We start from the raw sequence: 22,971 nt of genomic DNA, 5'->3' as shown, positions 1-22,971 counted from the left end.
ATTCCGCTTAGCACAATATCTTTAAGGTTCATCCATGTTATCTCATGTGTCAGAATTTCCTTTTTAATGCTAAATATATATACCACATTTTTTTTTATTCATTCATCTGTCAGTGGAAACCTGGGTTGCTTCCACCCTGTTAATTATTATAATAAAGTGCTTTATAGAAATCAGTTTACTTTATACCTTTAACTTTAGTTACTAGCTTCTGAGTGAATTTCTACTTACTCTTAATTTCTTTAAATCTTATTTAAATTATTTGTATATTCAAGAAAAATTAATTTTCTAATAGCATATAGCATATTGACAAGTAAAGAAACATATAACATATAGCATTTATGAACTTTTAACAACAGAACTTTCAAAATAAACTTTTCTTCTGAGTTATCTTTGGTAAATAAATGTGTGGGTTGTTTCAGGTAGGTGCACAAATTAGATTTTTTTTTAAGTTAAGAAAATGAGAAACTTGATTTGTTTAAAGACAACGTTTTCCCCTGGCAGAGTGAGGTTTAATGAAGGTCAAAAAAATATTCATAATTATGTAAGTATGAAATAGTCATACATATGACTCAAAATGATGAAAGTATTGAATTTTATTTGTCCAAAGAAGCATTTACCTGATGATGATTGTTATCTTTAAATTAAATAACTTGGATTTGTTCTAAAAAGAAACTGGAATGTGAGCTGTAGTTCTCTTTTATTATGAACCAAATTTCAGGGACAGTTGTGGTCCACATTTCAAAGGTATAGAGATTGAAATGCCTGATAGGCTGAGGTTTTGTTTTTTTTTTTAAGGAAATGAGTCTTTGAGGAAATCAGTAGTAATGATAAAAGATCTTTATAGTAGAGTATAAACCCAAGAAAAAAATCATGGAAGCCTTCAGTAGAAACTTGATTTTCTTGCATGTAGTTATACTCTCAGTAAATGATTGTTAACTAGATGAACACATAAAGAAAATATTGATTCTTTTTGTTGACCTCAGTGACTTTCTCTAAAGTAAATATTCATTTGAATTTATTTTGTAGACATCTAAGCGTGTCTGTGAAGTGCAAAAATATACCTTAAATCATTGACTTTGGAATTAAATTACTCTGGCTCACAGTGTCCTCTCTGTGAAATGGTGTTACCCCTGTTGTTCACTAGACTTGGTTCTGAATTACTTTTGAAATATCTCAAAATTTGGTATTACCCTCAAGATAGTTTATCACTTAACATTGAGGCTGCCTGTTAAACCTGCATAATGTAACTTGGAAGGCATAGTAAAAACATGAGACTGTATCCGAGTGGCAGTTTCTCCAGAGTAAGTGCATAACCATAGTCCTGTTTCTTCTTCAGTTGTACTTTTTATATTGAATTTCTTTTATACCAGTACATCTCTTCCTCACATATATGTGCTTCTTTTCCTCCTTTCCTCCACCTTTTCCCTGTTGCTTTAACTGTGTTTTTTTACCCTTTTCTGTCTTTTTATAAGGGGAAAATACATAGCTATTGTTCTGAAGAGTGGTTCTGATTGGACATCTTTCTTTACGAAATGACACAAATTCAGTATGTTTCATCGTAAAATTAGACATACATACTGAAGAATTGGTACTCTCAATTCTAGAATATTTTGAAGTATCCAGAAATAGCCTTTTATTCAACAGATGTAGGAATGTCAGACTTCACTATGATGATGAGATAAATAAGCCTCTTAGGTATTTTACAGTGCAGAGTCAGATATATTCAATATCAGGCCAAATGAAATAAAATGTTATCTTAATAGAGGTATGTCAAAGGCTTTTGGAGGAAATCCCAAAGGAAGAAATCTTTAATTTCTATTTAGAGCTGGATTTTGAGCTGAGTTTAAATAATGAATAGGATTTGAATAGTAAATAATGAAAATAATGTAGCCAAACTGAGGGAAACACATGGTGAGAGTTTAAGATGTGATTGGTGAATCACTAATAGTAAAGGGTGTAAAAATCTAAATACAGAAACAGGTGACTGAGAAATGAATTGGGCTACAGAACTCTACAAGCAGAGAAATTAGTGTTTCACTGTTTCTAGTAGAGTGTTTTACACTTAAATATTTGTATAGATGGAGGGTTGGGTGAGCAGGTGGTGAGTGGGTGGATGGAATAAGTTTTCTGAACTGGAAGGGACTTGGGAAGTCATTGAGTCCAAACCCCTTTTTTTTGTAGATGAGGTAAATGGTGCTCACACTAGCTAACACAAAGTTTGAACAAAACATAGATATTCTGTATTCTGACTTTGTAGGTTAATAAGTACCTTTTTCCCACTATACTGTGTAACTGACCTATTTAACTTGCTTTGAGCATTTAAGATAAAATTTTACCTATTTCATATTTATTGTCTCCTTTTTAGATTTCCTGTTCTTCCCTCACTCCCAAATTATAGATAGATGAAGTTTGTGGTTACAGACAGTAAAAGGCCTAGGACCAAATTACTATCTGTATTTATTTATTTATTTATTAATTTTTTATCGGGCAATATTGGGGAACAGTGCTTCTCCAGGGCCCATCAGCTCCAAGTTGTTGTCCTTCAGTCTAGTTGTGGGGAGCACAGCTCAGCTCCAAGTCCAGTCGCCATTTTCAAATTTTAGTTGCAGGGGGCACAGCCCACCATCCCATGTGGGAATTGAACCGGCAACTCTGTTGTTGAGAGTTCGTGCTCTAACCAACTGAGCCATCTGGCCGCCCATATCCATATTTATATTTAAATGTGTCTTTTACTTCCAGTAATTCTAAGTGATTTAGAATATTGTCATGGGCCACTTAACAATAAGGACGCGTTCTGAGAAATGCATCGTTAAGCAATTTCATCCTTGTGCAAAAATCAGAGTGTGCTAACACAAACCTAGGTGGTATAGCCCATTGTTCCTAGGATACAAACCTGTACAGCATGGTACTGTACAAACAACATGAGATTCAATCAAGCATGAGAGAAAATTATGCACTCAAGAGACATGGTAAATGAGAGAGATACGAGGCTGCTGGCGTAACCGGGCATACTGTTTTACATGGAACTTTTTATGTATGTAGAAAGAGTACACTCTAAAATAACAATTAAAAGCATAGTATAGAACATACATAAACCAGTAACCTAGTTATTTATTATTATTATCAAGTATTATGTCCTGTACATAATTGTATGTGCTATACTTCTATAAGACCAGCAGTTCATTAGGTTTGTTTACACCCGCATCACCACACATGTGAGTCATGTGCTGTGCTGTGGCATACTAGGCAATAGGGAAGTTCAGCTCCATTATAATCTTACGGATCACCATCATATATGTGGTTCATCATTGACCGAAACATCCTTATGCAGTGCATGACTCTAGTTGTGTGTTTTTTTTATTTAATCTCAGACATACTTTTGAGGTAGGTTCATTTAAGGGTTAATGACTGCCTGGCTATGTTGAGGCTATTCCTAGGAAGATTGTGGTTTTAATGAATTAAGAAAATCAGAAGTGGATAGATACTTCTTTCTCTAGCTCTTTCATGCATTTCTATATTTACTCCCATCTTTTTTGAACATGCAGTGTCAGGAATTTAACGGCTAGAAACTGAATTCTACTTTGCTATTTTTACATTTTCTAGTCTTTTATTAACTCAATAATGCTTTGACTAACCAAATATTCCTTTCTGGAGAGACTGAGTAGCTAATACCTGAAAATTCAGTAGACATCTTACCATCCAGAATAACATGAAACACTCCCAAGGAGATTAGATTGAGAGATACATTCCTAAATTTTAAAATTCTCAATGTCTTTTCTGTTGCCATGTTTCCCCGAGAATAAGACCTAGCCAGACAATCAGCTATAATGCATCTTTTGGAGCAAAAATTAGTATAAGACAGGGTCTTATTTTACTATAAAACCCGGTCTTATAGAAGATCCAGTCTTATATAAGACACGGTATTATATTATATTATATTATATTATATTATATTATATTATATTATATTATATTATATTATAATATACCTGGTCTTATATAAAACTGTTCTTATAGTAAAATAAGACCAGGTTTTATATTAATTTTTGTTCCAAAAGACGCATTAGAGCTGATTGTCTGTCTAGGCCTTATTTTTGGGGAAACACAGTAAGTGGAATAAATTTCTCAGGTTACAGGTTTTATAAAATACAGTATGATCTTTATGTATTTTTAGATAATCATTTGTACGATGAGAGTTTTTCCTACAAGTGTATTATGTAGTTACATAATATATTATTCTTTACTCATGAGAATAGAGAGGCTTTGTTCTTGAATTCATCTCGTCACCATTTCCTAGTTCAGACTTTCAGCAGTTCTAACATGGATGTTTGCCTGACAATAACGTAACTGCTTTTTCTGGCTGTAGTTGCTTCACTTCCCAATTTGTCATACACACTACTACCAAATTAATCTTTAAAGTAGCTCTATGTTCTCCTTTCTCAGAAAGCTTTTGTGATTATGCTTTGCCTCCCAAATGAAGTAATTATTCCAGCTTTCAAGCCTTGCCATTCACTTTGGTAAACTAACTATAAACCTGCTACGTGCCAGGCATTGAGCTTGGTGCTTTCTGTGGTGTTGGACCTGACCTATCTTCTCATGTGTTTTGCTCCTCCTGGTCCCTCTAATTGAAGTACTCTTTTCTTCACATCCCTCCAATTTCCACAAGACCACAGATCCTACCCATTATTTCAAAGCCATTTCTCAGTATTACATCCATTATGAAATAACATCTAATTCTCTTTTCTTCTTAGAATGTATTTTTTAAAATATATGTATTATTCATGGTGCTTTATTGGTCATTCTTTTATGGTACTTTCTTCTTTGTCCTTTGTTTGTCTATTATCTTTCCTATTCAGCTGTAAGCCCTTTAACTGTAGGGTCTGTCTGGTTACTCTTTGCATCTCTCATAGCAACTACTTTGTTTCCTGGTCTGTCGTATACTACGTGATTGGATATGTATCTTATAGATGGCTAACCTTTACTTCCAAGGGTTTGAATGAAAAGATTAATTATATTTACTGATTTAATTTTCTTTTGCTAAACATTGAAAGCTGGTATCATTCGTCAGTTTTAAAAATAGCCATACCTACATAATATTTATAGTTAATATAAGATCACTAATAGAGAGTTATAATTTTATTTAACTTGCCATGTGACTTTTATTGACAGGTGAATTGACTGTGATTTTTTTTAAGGGTATTAAGTAAGTAATTTTAAGTAATTCGCCTTTTTCTTTTTTAGTGCATTTGCGCAGTATAACCTGGACCAGTTTACTCCAGTAAAAATTGAAGGTTATGAGGATCAGGTATGTTTCATGTAAACACAGGATCTAGCTATTCTTTGTTTCATTTATAATGGTTATTATTATCCTGCAAGAATTATGAAGTGGTGTGTTTAAAAGATAAAAAAGTGTTCACTTTTATCATAGCCACTTACGGGCAAAGTAATTGAAAATTTAGTTTCTTTTGTTGAAACCAATAATGCTATTAGCAGAAAGTTCCTTTTAGAAGTTCAAATATAATTCTTTTAAGATTTTGGAAAATAGTTACTTTAAATCTACTTTCTTGTTTAGGAAAAAAAAAAATCAATCCTATATTTATCCAAAATCTAGAATATATATTAGTAAGATTTATATCATAATTTGGTTGCTCTGGAATTCTACAATTCTTCATGTGAGTAACTTAGCATTTAGTAACTATTAAATCTTTTCTTTCCAAAGTGCGAGTTAGAATTGCTAAGCTAAGAAAAGCCACAAAAAGTCACTAGCATTCTTACTTTTTTGGTTTAATGTTAACTAGTAATTGAACAGTGATTGTATTAATTCATACTGTGCTGTGTGAAGCACAATTTATGTAAAACAATATGAAGAAGGAACTGGTAAGTAGAACGTAAGAGTAGTAACAATTAGTTCTTAGTAGCTAATTATCAATATAGCAAAGGTTATATTTGTCATTATTCCTTATGTAACATGTAGTCTTTTAGTTGCAGGGCGAAGAGACTAGACAAAAGATGACTTGTAACGGAAAGGAAAGCATAAGCTTATATATAGAGAGAGAGATGCATGTGTGTATACACATATATAAAAAGCTATATAGTGCTTCATTTTATTAATCTAAATTTATTTTCTTTCTCTTGTGAGATTTTGTTTTTCTGTGCTTTTTTTTTTTTCATTTGTTTATTTTTTTAGTGTTATAAACAATGCTGTATTAAACATCTTTGTACCTCCGGGCACATTGACTATTGTCTTCTTAAGATAAATCCCTGAAAGAAGATTTGCTGGGTCCAGGGAATGCATCCTTTTATTTTTATTTACTTATTTATTTTAGATTCAGGCATCTTTTTATAATGTTGGATAGCTCCCAAACTTGTTTTATGAACCTAGCATAATTTTAATACTTAAATCTAATAAAAAACAAAAGAAACTCTATAGTAAGCTCACATATGACTATAGATTGAAAAATTTAAATAGACATTAGCAAATAGAATCCAGGGATATGAATATATGAAAAAAAAAATAACATGCCAAGACTAACTAGAATGTATCCAAAGGGAAAACCTTATGATATATCAGTAGACAGTGAAAAAGAATTTGGAAGATCCAGCAGCTAGCTCTCATTACAAAAACCCTAAGTAAAATATGAATAGAAAAAACTCTTAACTATAATAGATTGTTTAACAAAAACCAATAGTAAATATCATAAACTAGAAACACAAATAATTTTAGTTAAAATAGAAAATTGTCCAGGAATAGCTACTTATCACTATTAATCTAATATCATGGAGGTGTAGCAAATATGACAAGAGAATGAAAATTTTTAAACCTTTGAAAAAGAAGAGAACACTTAGGTGATTGATTGATTGATTGGTTGATTGATTTAGAAATACTGAGAGACTAGTAAAATTAGCCTCCCAGCCATAAAAAACTACTGAACTTAAAAGAATTCCATGAGATGACTGAATTTAAGGTAAGTATATAAAACTCATTCACTTTCCTTTATTGCGGCAAGTAAGTACTTTAAACTAGAAATGGTTGGAGGGGGAGGAGTTTCATTTTAAATAATGGTGAAACTATACATTAACCTAGAAATAACCTTTAGAAGAAAAAACAGGATTGTGAAGAAAATGGTGGTTGTCCTCTTGAAACACATAAAAAAGGATCTGTACAGTAGAAAGGCACATCACATTTCATTTTGAGATAGAAAGTTAAATTTTAAAAATGAAAATATGAATTTAATGCAGCTTGATTAGAATCCTGATAGCTTGATTGGTCAAAATTTTCATAAAGTTTATATAAAAAAATACATGCTTGAAAAAAAAGCAAGAAAAATGTAAGAAGAGTAAGAACAGTGAGAGAATTGCCTTACTAGACAGCAGAAGATCCTTTACAGCCAATGTAAAGTCAAATCAAGATGGTATTTTATAGAGTAGACAAATAGATCAGTAGAGCAGCATATAGGTGCAGGATTTAATCCCAAAGTATGAACATTTGTATACATGACAAGGTTTTAATTTAAACAGACATACAATAAAAGATATTGGTACAACTGGTTTCTATCAAGAAAAAGTTGGACCTCTGTCATATAATATATACAGAAATTTCAGGTGGATTAAAAATGTGTAAAATAACTAAAATTTTAGGAGTAAAGAGTCCACATATACAAGATAAGGGCACGGGGAGATCATCTTAAAACTGGAAACCCAGAAACTATGAAAGAAAAGATGGACATTTTGCTACATAATAATTATTTTAACTGTAGAATGAAGCAGATGCTTTAAACAAAGGACTCTTATAAATTTTAAAAAGAAATGGTACAAAGTATTAAAGGATATTTGCTCACAGAAGAGCAAATGGCCCACAAAACATGAAAAGATACTTAGATCTGTCAGGAAGTCAAAGAAATAAAGTAATGGGATAGATTTCATGCCCATCAGACTGAGAAAAGAATTGTATGCCTATTGATTGTGATAACATGAAGGGGAACATTATCTTTTATATTGTTCATAGAAATGCAGTTTGTTACAGCCATTTTTTGAAAGCAATCTAATTATGTATTAAATTTAAATATATAAACCTTATACCTCAGTCGCCACTGCTGGGAATTTATCCAAGAGAAATGGAAGCATCCAATGGAGACAAAAACATTAGTATGTTAAAATATATGTACAGTAATAATTATTTCAACATTTTTAATGTGCCCATCCCTCCCCCTAAAAGAAAACAGCCTGGAAATAAAGAGAAGGTGCATCAGTAGTGGAATGACAGAATAAATTACGCTATAGTCACATCGTGGGATATTATGCAACCATTAAAAAGAATGGTGAGAGGTATACCAGTTAACTTGGAAGGGTTTCTGTAAGGTATTTATGTTGAAAAAAGCCAGAAGCAGAAAAATAGGTGTTTGCATGCACTTTTATTCTATTCATTGTTATAAAACAATGACCCAAACAAGAACCCTGCATGCATGTATGTATGTACACTGATGTGTATGTATATTTATCTATGTAGGATTATGTGGCTGAAAAAAATTTAGGGCGATACATCTTATGTTTCGTGATTTACATTAGAGGGATGACTATGTCCCGTCATGAATGAGGAGTCAAAAATTGGGAGAGTTGCAAGGGAAGGAAAATGGAAATTTTTTAAATAAAGCACAAAATGTCAAATTTATGCATGTGTAATATAAATGTACATAAATGAATAAATTACTTTTTAAAAAATTTGGAAATCAGTTGAAAACAACTGTCAATGATTAGCTTACACAAACAAGAAAGGCACTTCACAGAAGCTGAGATTGTGAGCCCAGGAGCAATGTAGACACACCGATGAGGAGTCTCACTGGATTAAAACCATTCTTATAAATATCCTCATCGAAGGATGTTGAGGAACTGGAGACTAGTAACAGGAAAAGTAACTATTCATAGTTCTCAAAAAAAAAACTGACTCCAGCAGTATGTTAGGAGATGCATTTTTTTCCCTGGGTAGTTGGAAGTTCTGTTAGATCAGATCCACTGATCTAAGCCGAATGAGAGTAACCTCATTGTCTGTATAGTCGACTCATTTGAAATATTCTAGTTGTGCCCTGTAGTTAAACCAGTTGTTTGGAGTAGAATTACTTTATAGTTTTAAGGAAAAGGCTTAAGTGAAGGTATACTAATATGTCAGTACTGAAATGCTATTTTAAATACTTGTTTCCCAAAATTTATTGTATCGTTGAAGGTATTGATAACAGAACATGGCGACTTGGGAAATGGAAAGTTTTTGGATCCAAAAAACAGAATCTGTTTCAAATTTGATCACTTAAGAAAGGAAGCAACTGATCCAAGACCGTATGAAGCAGAAAATGCAATTGAATCGTGGAGAACTTCAGTAGAAACTGCTCTGCGAGCTTATGTGAAAGAACATTATCCGAATGGGGTCTGCACTGTAAGTCATCATTTCTTTTGTCTTATGTAAATGTGGCAGTGTTTTTATGAAATTTATAGTAACTTACAGAACTCACATTTTATAAGTTGCCCTTCATTTTTTTCTTGAAGTAAATATGTCTAACAATGTTGTTGTTTTTTTCAAGAAACCCTAAATAGTAAATATATTTTGATAGCCCAAAATGGAAAAAATGGTAGTTACCTTGAGTTAAATTCAAGTAGGAATTTTCATACATTGATTAGAAGAGGATGATTATGATGAGATTCTTTCATCTCATGTTCATGACTCATCTCAATAAGTTTAGATCAAGCTTATTTTCATTAAGTTATGAGACCTTAAAACAAAATTATTTGGAAGCGGAATCATTTCTTTGTGTTTTTCACAATCAGATTTCTTATTTTTTTAATGTTCTTTCATAAGTTTAACCTGTTTTCATATTTTCAGGCTAAAATGTTAGAAAGTAGGATTGCTTTTTTTTCTTTTTCTTTCGTAACATTCTTTGACCCAGATAGGGTTTTCAGTCCCCCGCAGTCTGTCTGTGCTTCTGTGATCGCCATAGCCAGTGATCTTCTGAAGTCGCAGTTAGATTATGAAAACCCCCTGCTTACAGTCCTTCAGATTTTTCCCGCTGCGCTTAGTTAGCGTCCAGGCTTCTGAGCGTGGCTTTCAAGGCCGTGTGGACCTCTCCAACCTGAGGTGACCGTACATCCTGGTTTCTACCTGCTGTCCCAATAGAAGTATTAATATTACCCAGTAACACCTCATTTCGCTGTCTGAAATTAACCTGGTTAATTTGGTTAGGACAAAAATTCAGTATCTAGTTCTCAATAATTATTTGAGACATATAGCAGCATAACCAAAATACTTTACAAGTGCTATGAATTATAACCTTGTTGACTAGGATTATTTTGGAAGAATAACTCAAAGAGAAAGTGGTTAGGTTGAGCTAGAGAGTCCTCATTTGTTCCCCGGGGTTGAAGGCACAATGAAGTCATTATTTTTAAAGCAGCAAACAAGAGCTGAAGTAACGTCATCAGACCGTCACAGGCATCCTCATAACAACCTTCCTTAGTTATAGGAAGTAACTTGCCCACCTCCAGCCAGATCCTTTTTCAATGACTAGAGAATAGCCGTCCCTAAGATTGTGAAGTCAGCAGAGATGATCATCATAATCTAGGTCCAGTTTTCATTTGCATGGAAACAGCCAGATTGGCATCTGTATGTTTAAATTACCTACACTTCTTATGATGCTTGTGTTTGGAATGAAAAGTGTGGTATGTCTGGGATGTTCATGAACATTTTAGAGTAGTTTTACTCAGTACATTGTACTCTATCGTTTCATTTATGATCCACTAGGCATCTGTGATCGGATGTACATATGTGAGCACTTGTTTTTCTAGCTCCTGTGTTAGATTGATGACTTGTTTTGTCTACTTTTACATAGTCCTGCCAAAGCTCTGTACAGTTTTCAGTATTTTATGTATATTTAGAGCTGGATGTTCTGCACCCTAAATTCACTCTTGTGTTTGTTTTCTTTGCCATCAAGGTATATGGTAAAAAAATAGATGGACAGCAAACCATTATTGCATGCATAGAAAGCCATCAGTTCCAAGCAAAAAACTTTTGGTAAGTTAAAATTTTGTGTAGTGGGGAATTGTGACATTGTTTATATTCTGTGTAAAAGGTCCTTGCTTTATTGATTGGGTGTATACCTTGTTTGTGTGTGATTGACTAAGAGCAATCTAAACATAATATAAAACTTCAGGTTTTTGATATAAGAAAGTTATCTGCTTCATCATCAGCCTAATCGTTTAAAGATAGCGGGCAATTCATTGACACTCAGTGAAAAGAATGCGGGAGTGGGAAGTGGTTCTAGAGACTGGCAAGCAGCGTCCTACGGGAATACGTGTGCCTGCGAGCTGACCAGTTGGCTGGCCCACATGTTCGTTCTAGAAGGTGTTTCTGAATGGGACTCACTTTAGGGAGGAGGACAGAGGTGATCATAAAGTGAAGAACTGTGATTTTTTGTGTGTGAACTTGGGCACTGTTTTCATGTGAATTGCCTTGTGCGTGGTTGGCCAGTGTGAGGGAAAGACATGCTTTATACAGTGAGGCAAACTACAGCCATGTCTTACAATTTTGTGTGCAAATCATTTGCTTATTCCTTATAAAAGTCTAGCCTCCCAACGCACTGATTTGCCTTATTAATCTTTGACAAGTTGTTAGACCTTTTTATTCTTAGACAAGACTTTGTAAGTTCCACATTAGATAAAATCTTTACATTTATCCCCTTTTTAGTTAATACACACTAAGGTCATCAGAGTAAGTATGGTTATAATATTTACCTTTTAAGTATCTTAGTCTTTGACTTGCTAGCCAGGTTGGTTGGGGGTGCTACCGAGGATAAAGTAAACAGGTGTCAGTAACCCCTGAGGACCAGTTTGGTCTGGGGCCCAAGGTTGCTCCCATACTAAACCATCTCAGAAATAAATGCAAGGTTACCAGGTTAACCAAGAACGTTTGGAGGAATGCAGATACATTACCACTGAAGGAAAATCCATTCCTGTGTAAACATATGCCTCCATGACAGGCTGCAGTCACCTTTTATGGTGTACTTCTATGAACTTCATATAAATGTAGTTTCTCCATTTTAGCCCTAAAAATTTGTAACATCAATGTACTAGTGTCCTAAAGAAATAAATCTGCACAAAATCACAATTTATCCTACTTGTGCCATGATATGTATGATAAAATCAATCTGATTGAACTACTATTAAAGGCAAATTCTTGTTACTAAGTTTTACTTTAGAATATATTGGAAATGTTTAGTAAATTTACTAGTTTTCAAAAACACAAATTATTTGAGTTTTAGCATATGTAAAATGAAGATGCTGTCCTTGAATTTTCTATTCTCACTATTTCACGCTACATATCTGAATTTTTTCTGAACTACCACTATGAACATTATATCATTGAAGTTAAAAATGATTCGCACTTTTTGGAAAAGACAAAATTTGTATGATATTCCTAAGTGCTAAACATCACATATCACAATAATTTAAATCTAAATATTTTGGTACAAAGAAATATACCTCAGTCTACCTAAAATAGAGGTAGAATAAAAATCAGAAGATAACTAGTCATGGATGTTCCATAGATTCACTAGAGATATTCTCTTCATGGTCTCTACTCTTTCCCTAATGTCTGGCAGTACTGGAGGTTTAGCAAATGTTTGAATGAACACGTTTGCAATGACAACATTACTAGAAGAGAAGGGAAGAATATAATTAAAGGGTAGGACATCTTGACTGTTTACTCCATTAATGAAAGGGTGCTCTCTACTCAATATCATTTACTATTACTTATAGTAATATCTTTGGAAGGATCTTATGAAATCGTTTTCAAATTGGCACCATTACTTGATTTGGAATTTCTTTTTACAATCAGTTGTGATATACGCATATTATCATAATAAATCAGAAATTTATATTCTTAGAACTCACTAATGCTTGATACTAATACCTAAATAAAAAGAATAACTTATTTTGGAATCATGAAATAAAATGAATAGACATAGATTCTTCTCAGCTAAGCTTCTATGGATAATTTTTGAATGAGTCACTAAAAATCAAGACAAGTTGTAAAATTATCTTTTAGCCTGTAGAACATATACATCGCTCTAATAATAGTATTTTTTAAATGTTAACTTTTAATGATAAGAATACCATACCATCATTCTACAGATTTTCATGATTGGTTAGACTGAAAGAATGTCAGAAGGAACCCAGAAATAATTTTATACCAAAACCAGGAAAGTGATCCATTAGCCCTGTGACTATTTTAGAAATATATGCTGTTTGCAAAAAAAAAAAAATAATAACAGGTATAAATTTGCATATCAGAATGTCTTTAGCATGCAAAGAGCAAGGAGAGATCAAAAGAAAAGGAGTTGCTGTGAAAAGGCTGTTAGAAAAAGAAGTTCATTATCTGGGAGACAAAAATGATAACATACCTATTGCTTGTTTGTAATGTCACAATTGGCTACCATGATGAATATGTGTTGATTTGTATACTGAAAATCATTTCAGGAAGTAGAAGGAGAATGTGCCTTTTATATGAAAACTTTAAACCTAAAATTGGAAAATAAAAAAATCTGATGCTTATAACTCTTCATATTTATAGCCCTTCTCTTTCCAGATATCAAAACCTCCTTAAGAATGATGTTTTACTATCCATTCTTCTTTAATTATTTGGTACTTAGTTTTCAAATGTATTTTAAGCTTCAGGATTTGAATTCTGAAGTTGCCTCCATTATATAGGTCCTTTTTTATCAGTAGGATGAAGATTCAGTTCTATATAGCTCATAACTGAACTTAACCTTTTGATTCTTTTGAATATTTCAGTGATTAGAAAATGAATGTCCAGCATCCATCCCCCACATTCTCATATTGCAGCGTTAGATTTAAATCTGGAACTTGAAATTTATTCAAATTATTTTCCCTACCTTATCTACAGCTGCTGTTTTTATTTTTAAGGAATGGTCGTTGGAGATCAGAGTGGAAGTTTACAATTACTCCTTCAACCACTCAGGTGGTTGGCATCTTGAAAATTCAGGTATGAAATAAAAAGAATTTGTTTAGTTATCTTGAGATGGTTTTGAATGGGAAAATAACTGCTTCTTAAGTTTATATTTTCATGATATACAATAACCATTTCTTTTCAGATCTTTGTTTTGAGGTAATGGGAACAAGTAGTACTGATTTCATCTTTTAAATAACCTTGTAGTTCATTCTGTAGTCATCAAAAATCTGGGAGGATAGCTGACAAATTCTAAAACCACAGCTAAAATTAGATGCTGCCATTTGGTCTGCTCTTCATACAGTTTGTTCATGTAAGCACCTTTTGAGGTGGAGTTGTGCATTCTCTCTTCTCAGCTGGGTGGAGTTGGCTGAAGTATAATTTAATTAACGTGTGTGTGTTTAGATGTGTAAACATATGTACTTATTATATGTATATATTAATATATGTACATAGTACATATCTTTTAAGTATCTCCTGTACTCATATTTGGCTCTTATATGAAACCTATTAGAACTGAATTCTTTGAATTTTAATGTGAGCTCAAATGTTTATCTAGAAGAATATTTGATAACTAAGACTATGTATTTCAATCTAGATATTACTAAGTAAGTTACAGGAAATACTGACTAACCTGTTTCTGTCTTGGTTCACACATTTGTTCACTACATTTATTGATCAAGTATCATGAAAGATGTGCGAAGAGGAATAAAGATGAATCAGACGTGGCTGCTCTGTCATCTGACTCCAATATTCATTTCTAGTCTATATCCTGTTACTTATGTGTCTTTGTGACTGTCTCTTAGGGGCTCAGGAAAGGAGGTTAAGAGCGTGAATTTTGAAACCAAACTACCTGAGTTTGAATCCCAGCTCTGCCAGCTTTTAGTTGTGTGACATCAGAAAGTCATTTAAGCTCTTTTTGTTTGTTTCCTCATCGGCTAAAAAAACAGCCATAATAAATAATCTCATATGGGTTGTTTAAAGATATTAGATAATGTGGGCAAAATTGATAGAACCAAGACAGACATAAAGTGTTTAATGAATGGTAGCCATTTTGTTAACATTCTTCTTTCCTTCAGTTAGGCCTCAGCAGCTGTCACCTGGATAATTTCTAAAATGGTGTCCCTGTGGACCAAAGCTTGTTGAGAGCTGGGCTTGTCTGGTTCACAACTCTGTCTTCAGCACTTAGCATCATGCCTGGCATATGATTGTAACTTTATTTTGTTGAATTGCTAGGCCCTTTGCCGTCCCCTAATCCATTTTTTCGCATTGCCATCAAGAAAGACGATTTTTTAAAATTTAAATCTGGATGTATTATTTGCCTACTTAAGACCATTCTAGCAGTACATTCTCACCTACTAGATAGTCCTGACATATTTGCATTGCATGCAAGGCCCAAAGCTGGCTTGTTTCCTGTTATATACTATTCTCCAGCCACTTCTCTCCCTCCCTGACCTCACTATCAGGCCACTCACAAGTACCTCCAAGCCTTCCTAAGAATGCTGGTCTCGAAGCTGTTTCCTTATCTTATCTGATTTGTCAGTCATTTTGCTAAATCCAAGTGCAGTGTCACCTCTTTTCTGAAGTCCTTTTTTAACATTCAAAGTCTAGAGTATTGCTAATATACTTTTAACATACCTCTTACTTAATATGTTGTGTTAAAATATGAGATCAGGAACCATCTTTTTAAAAGCTGTGTGTCCCTAGAACCTTAGTAAGAGGCATATATAATAATCACTCAATGTTTATTGAATAAATTTACGTCTTTGAAATTTGATGAATTAAATGATTGGCGGAAATACACAAAAGGAGAGCAGTGTTGGGGAGAAAATGTTGTGAGCTTGATTTTGGAAATCTTGCATTTAGACACCATTAGATCTATGAGGTGAAAACGTCCAGCAGTCAGACAGGGGAGGGCTTCCTGAGTAACTGCAGGACCTGCTGACTACTTTCCTAACAAGGCTGAGGGGAGAGACTTTCTGGGGTTTGAAAGGTCCAGAGTTCAGCAGAGAAGTTAGGTTAGAGCTGAAATGGTCGTCGTCTGCATTGATATGATTACTGAGTCGAGAGACCTTGAGGCTTCTACCTATAACTGGTTTGTGTAATTTCTCCTTCTAATAGGTTCATTATTACGAAGATGGTAATGTTCAGCTAGTGAGTCATAAAGATACACAGGATCCCCTGCCAGTGTCTGTAAGTAATTAGTTCAAAGTCATATTCAAATAGCCTGACTTCTATAAAGCCAGAGGTTTTGGAATTAACATCTTAAGTAATAGTCCTGCTTCAGATTAAAGTCTTTTTAGATACCGTGTTTCCCCGAAAATAAGATCTAGCTGGACAGTCAGCTCTAATGTGTCTTTTGGAGCAAAAGTTAATATAAGATCCGGTCTTATTTTACTATGAGACCGGGTCTAATATAATATAATACTGTGTCTTATATTCGTTTTTTCTCCAAAAGATGCATTAGAACTGATTGTCCAGCTAAGTCTTATTTTCAGGGAAACAGGGTAGATTAAAGATGGTAAGTAGGGCAGCCGGATGGCTCAGTTGGTTAGAGCGCGAGCTCTGAACAACAGGATTGCTGGTTCAATTCCCACATGGGCCAATGAGCTGCACCTTCCACAACTAGATTGAAGACAGTGAGCTGCTGCTGAGCTTCCAGAGGGGCGGGCCTCATGGCTCAATTGGTTAGAGTGCAAGCTCTCAAAAAGGTCGCCAGTTCAATTCCTGTATGGGATGGTGGGCTGCACCCCCTGCAACTAAAGATTGAAAACGGTGACTGGCCTTGGAGCAGAGCTGCGCCGTCCGCAACTAGACTGAAGGACAATGACTTGGAGCTGATGGGCCCTGGAGAAACATACTGTTCCCCAATATTCCCCAATAAAAAAAAAAATTTAAATAAAAAAATAGATGGTAAGTAATAGAAATCGGTACCTAACTTTTTCTTAGCTTTATTGAGATACAATTCACATACCATTCAGCTCACCCAGTTAAAGTTTAAAATTCACTGTTTATTAGTATATTAATGGGATTGTGAAACAATCACCAGTCTAATTTAGAACATGTTTGTCCTCCCAAAATTTTGTGTCTATTAGCAGTCACTCCCCATTTCCTCCACCAACTCTTCCCTCAAATCCCTCTCAGCCCTAGGCAACCATGAGTCGGCTTTCTGACTGTATGGATTTGCCTGTTCTGGGCATGTCCTGTAAATGGAATCCTACATACATGGTATTTTGTGACTGCCTCATTTCACTTAGCGTAATGTTTTCAGGGTTCGTCCATATTGGAGTATACTCGTATATCAGTATTCCATTCCTTTTAATTGATGAATAGAATTCTATATACCACATTTTATTTATCCGTTTTATCAGTTGACAAACATTTGTGTTGTTTTCTACTTTTTTGCTTCCATGAACTAACTTCATGTGCTATTTTTGGTATAGACATTTGTTATAGTTTCTCTTTGGGATATATGTGGCAGTGGAGTTGCTGGGTCATATGGTAGTTCTATGTTAAACGTTTGAAGAACTGCCAGTTTTGAAAAACTCCCATCAGTTTCTCCACATCATCACCAAACTTAGTGTCTGTCTTTTTGGTTATAGCCATCCTAGTCAGTATGAAATGGTATCTCATTGTGTGTTTTGTTTACATATTCCTGATGGGTAATGATAATGAGCATCTTTTCATGTGTTTAGTGGTCATTTGTGTATTGAAAATGTCTATTCAGATCCTTTGCCTGTTTCTTAATTGGTTATTTGTTTTTATTGTTGAGTTGTAGTTGTTGCTTATTTATTCTGGATATAAGTCCTATATCAGATACATGATTTGCAAATATTTTCTCCCATTCTATATATCTTTTCACTTTCTTGATCGTAGCATGTGTAGAACAAAAGAGTTCAGTTTTGATGTAGTCCAGTTTATTTTTTTCTTTTACTACATGTGCTTTTGGTATTTTAATAGAAACCATTGCATAACCCATGGTCGTGAAGATTTAGCTTCAGTGTTTTCTTCTAAGACTATTATAGTTTTAGCTCTTAAATTTACATCTATGATCCTGAACATAACTTTTATGTTTGTATTGTTTGCTTTATTCCCCCTTTATCTGTTTGGAGTATGATTTAGTGAACTTTTTCTGAAGTTCAGCTTTCAAATTCAAGAAACTTTGAACTTGGTTTTATTTCCCCACAGAGTTCTTTCACACATTCTTTCCATTGCACATGCAGCTATTTCTTTGTGGAATCTTTTTTGCCCTAAGGATATTAATAATAAAACATGAACAGTGACATTTTCCCATAAACATTTGTGTTGTATACCTAAAGGTACCAATATATTTTAAACATCAACTAATATTCCTACAAATACTAAGGAAAAGTTCATTTTTAATTTAAGAAAGGTTTGATTTAACATTAAGAAACATTTATGAATGTGGTAAGCCAGATGCTACCTGAGAAGAGAAGAAAGCTGTATGTTTAAGAAGTTTTCTGTAGCACTTCGGTGATTTCTGCTTTTTTGCTAAGTGGTACTCTTCTTACAAAATTTGCCAGTAAAAGAAACATCCAAATGTCTGGTTTTCCATGAGACATTGTATTCGGTGTAGTTCTATATCAAGAGCATACATGTAATTTATTTGCATAACAGGATATTTGGTATTAGGTATTACCTTCTTTGAAGAGTTAGACATTGAGCAAAGATTATTCTTAAGAGAGATTTGTCTACAAAATTATAGACTGGAGTTGTAAGAGATGGTCATAATAATTAAACTTAACTAATATGTCAGTTTTTGCTGAGATTTTTAGGAATGTATTTTTCACTTTATTTTATAGGGTTTTCATTCTTGTTTTTGGATGGAGAAAAATACACCCATTATAAAAATATAAATACATATGTATAAATGTATATATATAGTTGGCCCTTAAACAATGCAAGGGTGAAAGGGGCTGACCCCCCTCACAATCAAATATCTGCATATACCTTTTGACTCCTGAGAAATGTAGCTACTAATAGCTTACTGTTGACCGGAAGCTTGATTAACACATGTTTCATATGTTGTATGTATTTTATACTGTATTCTTATATCAAAGTAAGGTAGAGAAACAAAAACATTATTAAAAATCATAAGGGAGAAAAAAATACATTTAAATCCGAAAATACATTTAAATCCATGGGTTTGACTTGCACAATTCAAACCCATGTTGTTCAAGGGTCAACTGTAAATAATATGTAAAGTAAGGTATTTGAGAATTTTACATTCACACTGTTTTATGAAAGAGTCTAGATTTCCATTAACTTCACTGTTAGGAAAAAGCAAAGAAACCCCTATATTAGAAAGTTAAAAAATTTTTTCTAAACACTACAGTAAATTTAAAATATGCTCTTCCTAATTGGTAATTTTTAATGTGTCATTATGGTGGTGAATATTGTTCAGTAAATTTAACAATATTTAGATATAGTCATTAATTAGGAGTCTATGACTTTGTTACCTGTAATGCATGTTAATTGGAATGCATGTTAAGTATTACAATCGAATTTTTCAGCAATGTGTATTATCAGAATTTCACTCTCCTTAACCAGTGTAACACTGAGACCAGCCTCATTCTGTAGACTTTTAAAATATTTTTGCCTGGGTGGCTGGTTAGCTCAATTTGTTAGATTGTGGTGCTAATAACACCAAGGTTGCTGGTTCGATCCGCGCCTGGGCCGCTGAGCTGCACCCTCCTTTAAAAAATATATATATATATTTTTTTTTTTTTTTTTGCCTAGTTCCCCCTTAGACGTAGAACAATTGATCTTACAGTATTTTTCCTTCACCTAATTATAATTTCCATTTGTTACTTATTAAATTAGAAATTATTACCCATACATATATTGACAGGCCTATTTAAAAATAACAGTAGTATAGTTTTAAATTACTGTTTTATTTACTTTTGGTTTTGTTTTTCATTTAGAATGAGGTGCAAACAGCAAAAGAATTTATAAAGATTGTAGAAGCTGCCGAAAATGAATATCAGGTATGATTTTCAAAAATATTGTATAATATTTACTTATAAGTAATGGCACTGAAATTTGAATTTCAGTAATAGCCTGAATATTTTCAGTGTTTCACTATAATAGTCTTTTTTGTGTTTTTTCTTTGCTTGTTTGTTTTTAAGGGGCAAACTTGTGAAAGTGTAGCCAGAATGCACTTTTAGCCAACTGTAATTTCAGAGTATTTATCGAAATACGCCAAAATTTTACATGCTTATTTTGTTTCTGGTTGGAAATGTTCATTTAGGAGGTGTTTCCCAAAGCATTCGGATCTTGTGTGATCTGCTTAGATCATACTTAATTTTGTACTCTGCTTTTTACATTATTTATCAGCTTCTAAACTCCAGTCTTGAACTTAAGCATTTAATATATGGATTAGATACGTTTCCACTCCTTGCAAACTAATTTATTAAATTTTGAGTGAAATAGTAAAACAGCTCCAAAATGAGGATTCACAAATACTAATTCTCATTTACAATTTCATTTCCTCAAATTTAATTATTCAAAATTTCATTTCCTCAAATTTAATTAAACAGCTTTTGAAACCATATTGGGGTTTTTATTTGACTGAAACAGGGTACTGAAATATGGGATTTTCCTAAAACTTCTATGTGTTTTATACATTGTTTTGTTCCTTTTATTTCTTTAAACTTTTCACTGCTGTTTTCATAGACCGCCATCAGTGAGAATTACCAGACAATGTCCGACACTACGTTCAAAGCCTTACGTCGGCAGTTGCCAGTTACACGCACTAAGATTGATTGGAACAAGATCCTCAGCTACAAGATTGGCAAAGAGATGCAGAATGCATAAGGGGAACATTGCATGACCGGGTCATGTTAGTGTCTTTGCGTTTTAAAAAACTCATTGCAAACGTATTTTGAACTGTCAAGCTACCCAGATGGGCTGTTGCCATTTAAAATCACTGTAATTAATTAGTTTGGTTAGAGCACAAAGCTTAGCTAATCGACCATTATTTTTCATTTCTTTTGTTCAAAGAAGATTGAAAATCAGTTTAGTCTAAATGTCTTTCACTTTCAGTTACGTCTTTCTTTTCTTACAATGAAGAGATGATTCCTCTAGTTTTAATGTTCAAAGTTTTTGAAGTGTTTCAAAAACATTTTACTTACCGTAATCCTAAAGTTATTGTCTTTTGGTTTATGATGTGGGTTAACTTTTGATATCTTCCCAGGCTTTTTAATGGGGTCAACAGTTGACATTCTAGGTCAAGGTGGTCGATGGATTTAGCCAGATACGCTGCTAAAGAAATTGCCTGCCTTTCCCCTCATCTCTCCCATTCATGTAAGACCAAGATTAGAGGGAAAGCATTTTCTATATCAATTGTGTTGAAACCTTTCAAGAAGGTTATTTAGCTAGCTTAGTGTTTAACTGAACTTTTTTTAAACAAAGCCAAGATCTAATGCTGTTTTGAATTCTGGAATTAAATGAGAATACTTATTTCAGAAATGCATTTAATGCTTTTTTCTTGTGACAGTTACGCAAATTAGCTTGAATTCCATATGTTCCTCAGTTATTTTTATCATAAAGCCACAAATGTATTATAACAAGGCAAATTGTAATATATATAATCCTGAACTCATGACCATGTCTCAGTTTATTTCTTTTTTCTTGGTTGAAAAGTACTGAAATTCAATGTGACATTAAAATGAAAATTTTCCTATTTATTTGAGTAGAAAATCACTTACCAGTGAGTCATAGACTATTTTAAAATACTTTCTTTGGATATTGTGATTCTTTACTGGTTGAAAACTAGAAAAGCTGGGCGTACATATGGTGCGTAGTTACAGTCTGAATTTTCCCATCTCCCTGTGCATCGTATGCATGTTTGTAATATTTTTAAAAATACATTTACTGATGCTACAGGAATTTCAAGCCTGTAGTGAATGTTAGTATTTACTATAGGGAGTGGGGTGGATTATGGTTTTGTTCATTTGAGTATCGCTTATTACACTCCAGTGGAATCCTTTCCTCACATACTCCTGCAGATGTCTGGGCCTGGAAATGTTTTTTTAAAAAACACCACTTTTATTATGTACAATAAAATATTTCATTAGCTTGAATTGTATAGATTTTTTAAATTCTCTCAATGTAAGCATGTTGTTTAATTTCTTTTTAAAAATCACTGTTGGGCTTTGAAAGCATTGAGAATATAATATGAAATTATGACATTTTTGCTTAAATCATTTTCTCAACTTTTAAAATGTAAGTTTTGCCATATTTGGGATTCCTACAGAAAATGAATTGGCAAATTTAAGATATTTTCAAAAGTCGGATGATAAATTTTGAACTAAATGCTAGGTGAATCTTTAATTATTAGCTCAGTTGTATCAATTGGGTTGTCATGGGTTCGTAACCCCTGAAGGTCAATTGCTTTGGCTCTGTTTTATGGCCTAGAATGCTTTCTTGAAAATACATTCAATTGTTTTTAAGATGGTGTGCATGTGAAAAGTAATATTTATCAAGATAATTCAGAACACAGTTTGAAATAATGGTTGTACAATGGGGTAGTCTTTTATGGTATAAAGATAGCATTTTATTAAAGTGGAAGAATGGAAACCCAGCATATCCTAAAGCTCAGGGATATATGTAGCTTTAATAGACCAGAAGCTTAGGCTTTTGATTTCAAGGGGAAATGTCATGTAGCACTAGATACTGCAGACTTTGGGTAGAGTGGTGCTCTGGGGTAGCAGAAGGCAGAGTGGATGGATCTGGGAAACACAGCCTGAAAGCCAGGTAAAGCAAAGGATCCTCAAGCCTGCTGGTGGGGAGTTTAAAGTGAGCAAAGCTTTTTACACGATTTTATTTGAGCCAGACTGACAACATTTGCCAGGAGGCAAGATCTCAAATGCTCTGGAGAAGGACAGTTTTGCAGTTTCTTTAATGCGTATGGAGTTAAGGAGGAAATTGAAGGAAGATTATATAGA

The 22,971-nt window shown here is 33.5% G+C and overlaps 1 protein-coding gene across 1 annotated transcript in view; it reads left to right on the top strand.

The window, feature by feature from the left end:
• The window catches only part of CAPZA2 (capping actin protein of muscle Z-line subunit alpha 2), a 47,096-nt gene extending 25,470 nt beyond the window's left edge, over window positions 1–21,626 (top strand). Inside the window, exons 4-10 of the mRNA XM_019743218.3 lie at window positions 5,242–5,305; window positions 9,218–9,424; window positions 10,971–11,050; window positions 13,960–14,038; window positions 16,124–16,195; window positions 19,948–20,010; window positions 20,699–21,626. Coding sequence (XP_019598777.1) covers window positions 5,242–5,305; window positions 9,218–9,424; window positions 10,971–11,050; window positions 13,960–14,038; window positions 16,124–16,195; window positions 19,948–20,010; window positions 20,699–20,839 — 706 coding nt within the window. The 3' untranslated portion in view covers window positions 20,840–21,626. The remainder of the gene's footprint in view (window positions 1–5,241; window positions 5,306–9,217; window positions 9,425–10,970; window positions 11,051–13,959; window positions 14,039–16,123; window positions 16,196–19,947; window positions 20,011–20,698) is intronic.
• Window positions 21,627–22,971: the final 1,345 nt, after the last annotated feature.

Source organism: Rhinolophus sinicus, chromosome 8 (assembly GCF_057876585.1).
Source record: "Rhinolophus sinicus isolate RSI-liver-muscle chromosome 8, RSI-T2T, whole genome shotgun sequence".
In the NCBI taxonomy this organism is placed as follows: Eukaryota; Metazoa; Chordata; class Mammalia; order Chiroptera; family Rhinolophidae; genus Rhinolophus; species Rhinolophus sinicus.
The sequence above is the reverse complement of the archived record's forward strand: the minus strand, read 5'-3'. Positions and strand labels throughout refer to the sequence as shown.